The sequence below is a fragment of the Leptonychotes weddellii genome, chromosome 11 (genome assembly GCF_054177405.1).
Source record: "Leptonychotes weddellii isolate Sample4059 chromosome 11, ASM5417740v2, whole genome shotgun sequence".
NCBI lineage: Eukaryota > Metazoa > Chordata > Mammalia > Carnivora > Phocidae > Leptonychotes > Leptonychotes weddellii.
This window is the reverse complement of record NC_138379.1, coordinates 44,236,182-44,239,729: the sequence shown is the minus strand read 5'-3', so window position 1 is coordinate 44,239,729 and position 3,548 is coordinate 44,236,182. Positions and strand designations below refer to the sequence as shown.

The 3,548-nt window shown below is 49.3% G+C and overlaps 1 protein-coding gene across 2 annotated transcripts; it reads right to left on the bottom strand.

Moving 5' to 3' along the window:
* Positions 1-499: 499 nt before the first annotated feature.
* On the bottom strand, positions 500-2,294 carry MRPL17 (mitochondrial ribosomal protein L17). Of its 2 annotated transcripts, none has more exons than XM_006732751.3 (3): positions 2,054-2,294; positions 1,426-1,494; positions 500-1,080 (listed from the first exon to the last, which is right to left on the bottom strand). In XM_006732751.3, the coding sequence occupies exons 1-3, from the start codon at positions 2,225-2,227 to the stop codon at positions 805-807; spliced, it is 519 nt and encodes a 172-aa protein (XP_006732814.2). In that variant the 5' UTR covers positions 2,228-2,294; the 3' UTR covers positions 500-804. The 2 variants fall into 2 exon arrangements, with proteins under 2 accessions (XP_006732814.2, XP_081654801.1); XM_081798675.1 differs by lacking the exon at positions 2,054-2,294 and adding an exon at positions 1,768-2,004 and having other exon boundaries at positions 1,426-1,539.
* Between the last annotated feature and the right edge of the window lie 1,254 nt (positions 2,295-3,548).

Below are 3,548 nucleotides of genomic sequence, written 5' to 3'. Positions count from 1 at the left end.
CCCAGTTTCGACAACAATAAAAACTTCCAGGAAATTCCCAGCACATTTAACTTCCTAACCCTCCTCCCACCTCAACTCTCTCTTTATTACCCCACCCCCAACACCCACTCCAAGAGGAAGGATCTTATCCTTTACTGAATACTTCCACCCCCTTGGCCAGGAAGGTGGTATATCTGAGTTCTCAGATCCTCTCTTCTGAGGCCTATTTGGGGCTGAGGGGAGCACATGAGGGTAATATGTGATCCTGCCTAGAAACAGAGGAATAGTTGTAGTGTTCCTTGAAGTTTCCTAAGGCACCAGATTATTATGGAAGATTCAATTCTAGATGTTCACTCTCCTAGCCTGTCAGGAAGTAATCTTTCTCTAAGAAATCCCAGGGGCTCAGTCTCTATGCTAGATGTCAAAAATCAATCACCTTTGGAGGCCAGTTTGGAATTATAGGATATAAGCCCCATAAAAACTGGCATTAAGAAAAACAAAACTGCTAACCAAACACAACTCAGAATAAGAGCCAGAAACATAAGCAGTGAATTTACTAACCCACGGAGACTGAGCATTTGGATAGTTCTCATTCTCCAGAAATCCCAAGGGTAGAAAAAAAAAACACCCATATACATACATATATTCATACAAAAAATTTTATCTACTGCAAAGAGATGATTATCTGGCTCCCCAGAAGCTTCTTGTCTCCATTAAAACTGTCCATTAACAACTCTAGCTCCAGTTCTTCTTAGAGATTAAAAGAGCTCCAAAGACCTGTGATCATGGGCATTGATGAGCGGGCCACACACCCTCTGGCTCCAGTCAAATCCCTGGTGTTTGAGCTGTGTGGGAGCCGTGGATGCTTGCTTTCTGGTCCTGCCGCAACCCTTGAAGCAGCTGGTTTAGAAGTGTAAGGTTGCTGTCTCTGCGAGGCAGGGGCAGGGGTGGGAGGCAGTTCCCTTTATACTCGATCACTGCCATCTTGGCCCGATCCTGCTTACTCCGATTTGGGATCTGCAGCATTCTCGTGTAGCCCCCATTCTGACCTTGGTACCGAGGGGCCAGTACTTGAAACAACTTTGGGATCAAGTCTTTCTCCTAGAGCGGGAGAGTTATCCAGGAGAGAGCAGAGTCAGGCACTACTGCGGAGACACATTTAACTTTCAGCACTTCCAAAAACAGGGTCCAAACACATTCACACAAAACTCTTCCATCCCCTAATGTGGTAGCGTCAAAGTTACACAGAGGGGTTACAGGCAATTGTGCAGGTTGGTTCACGTAACATTCAACTAACTTAAGTCACACGTTTCTAATTTAGTTTACAACATCTGTCTGTAAGTGAGTGTCTTAGCCTAATTCTGCCCAGTTCCTCCTTCCTCTAACCATCCCCTCCCCCACAGGGAGCAAAAGATGAGATTTGGGAGGGAGATACGATGCACTCACCGTAAGCCAGAAGTCAGCCATGCGCATGGCTTGTTCGTTGGTGTCTCCCAGCTTTCCATAGTCGATGAGCTGAGGGGACATAACATCATTGATCCAACCCGAGTGAGAAAGGAGGCGCAATCTTTTTTTTTTTTTAATTTTTTTTTTTAAAGATTTTATTTATTTATTTGACAGAGAGAGACACAGCAAGAGAGGGAACACAAGCAGGGAGAGTGGGAGAGGGAGAAGCAGGCTTCCCGCCGAGCAGGGAGCCCGATGTGGGGCTCGATCCCAGGACCCTGGGATCATGACCTGAGCCGAAGGCAGACGCTTAACGACTGAGCCACCCAGGCGCCCCAGGAGGCGCAATCTTACTTCTCTAATGCGGGACCGCAACCCATTCATTCCACCAGCAAAGCACCCCTCTAATTCAGGCCACTCCTAACTCCGCAGCTCTAACTAGTCGTCCATTTGAGGGGCCGGAGGAGAGGGGTCAACTCAGGGTACCAGGGGATTCAGACTTTGGGCGGGGATTGCCAGGGCTATCCCACTTGTCCCCCAAGTCCAGCCGCATCTCAGGCCTGATGCTCCTGGAGGACAGAAGGGTCCCGCCCCCAACTCACTCGCCTTGCGTGGCCCCGCCCCTCACCTTCTCGGCGTAGCCCCTCATTTCGTCCACGCGCGCCCATGACGCCTCGATGCGTTCGTGTCGCACCAGGCCGGTAAGCAAGTTCCGCAACAGGTGGATGCGGGACTCCGGACCAAGGCCCAGACGGCGGAATACACGGCCATGGGAGATGGCGGCGGCGACGGACAGCCGCATATTTCCTGACTTCCCTCCGCCCCTGTGAGGCCGGAACTGGAAACTCGAAGGGAGACGCCGAGGAGACGGCTTTGGGAGAACGCATGCGCCGTACCTAGGTGCGTGGTGGACGTGTTTGCGCATGAGTATCAGAGCCTGCCTCGTTGGCAACCTGGGGGAGGGCGGAGAAGAGGTGTTGGCTTCTTCCAGAGGAGGAGAGCGAGGCGGGCCTCGGGCACTCCTTGTCGCTCCGGGGAACCAGGCGCCCCCTAGTGTGGGACGAAGCGGCCGTCGAGTTTCTCCTGGGCTGCGTCAGTCATCTTGTGGCCTCTAGGGCGACAGGAAGCGCCGCGGAGCCTGCTGGGAAAGTGAGTATCTGAGGGGAAGGCCGCCCCCCCGGAGGAGTCGGGGCGCTGTAGCCGGCGGCCCAGCCAAGTCCGAGCGGTGGCGAGCCCGCGTGTCTGACACCCCGAGCGTGTCTTTTTGTCACAAAATTATTTTCCGTAATAATGGGGAAGTGAATAAAAGTGATGCTCAGAAAAGAAGCGCAGTTAACTGAACATTTTCTTTTGTTGAAGTACATATAGTAACCATCCCAGTTAGAAAGTACAGCAAAGGAAAAGTAATGGGTTAATACTTTTTAATTACATACGTGTATTTTTTTTAAAAGGTGAGAAACATACCTATGCATTTGTGTTAATGTGTAGTAGCGTTCTAGTTTCTGTTTTTGAGTCTTAATGTCTGCAAATTGGCAGACACTTTGCAATCACTTTGTCAAAATTACTCCTTGTTGTGGGTTGAATTGTGTCTTCCCCTGCCCCGCCCCCAGAAAGATATATTAAGCCCAAACCCCTCCCAACCTCCACCACACTCCCCTCAGAATATGACCTTATTTGGAAATAGGATTATTGCAGTTGCAATTAATTATTAAGATGAGGTCATACCGGAGTAGAGTGGGCATCTAATCCAAATGACTGGTGTCCTCAAAAAAAACAAAAAACAAAAAAATCACAAGTGGAGAGACAGACACACAGAGTAAAGACAACCATGTGAAGACTAGAGACACACAGGGAGAATGCCACGTGACCAAGAAGTCAGAGATCCCAGTTAGGCAGTTGGGAGCCAAGGATCGGCAAGGATTTCTGGCAGACACCTGAAACTAAGAGAAAGACATCGAACAAAATTTTCCCAAGATTCTTGAAAGAATTCATGGCCCAGGTGTCACATTGATTTTGGACTTCCAGCCTTCAGGACTATGAGACAATAAATTGTAGAGCAGTGTATTAGTCTCCTAGGGTTTTAGGAGACTAATAACATATTCATGTTCAGTAGATAGCACACT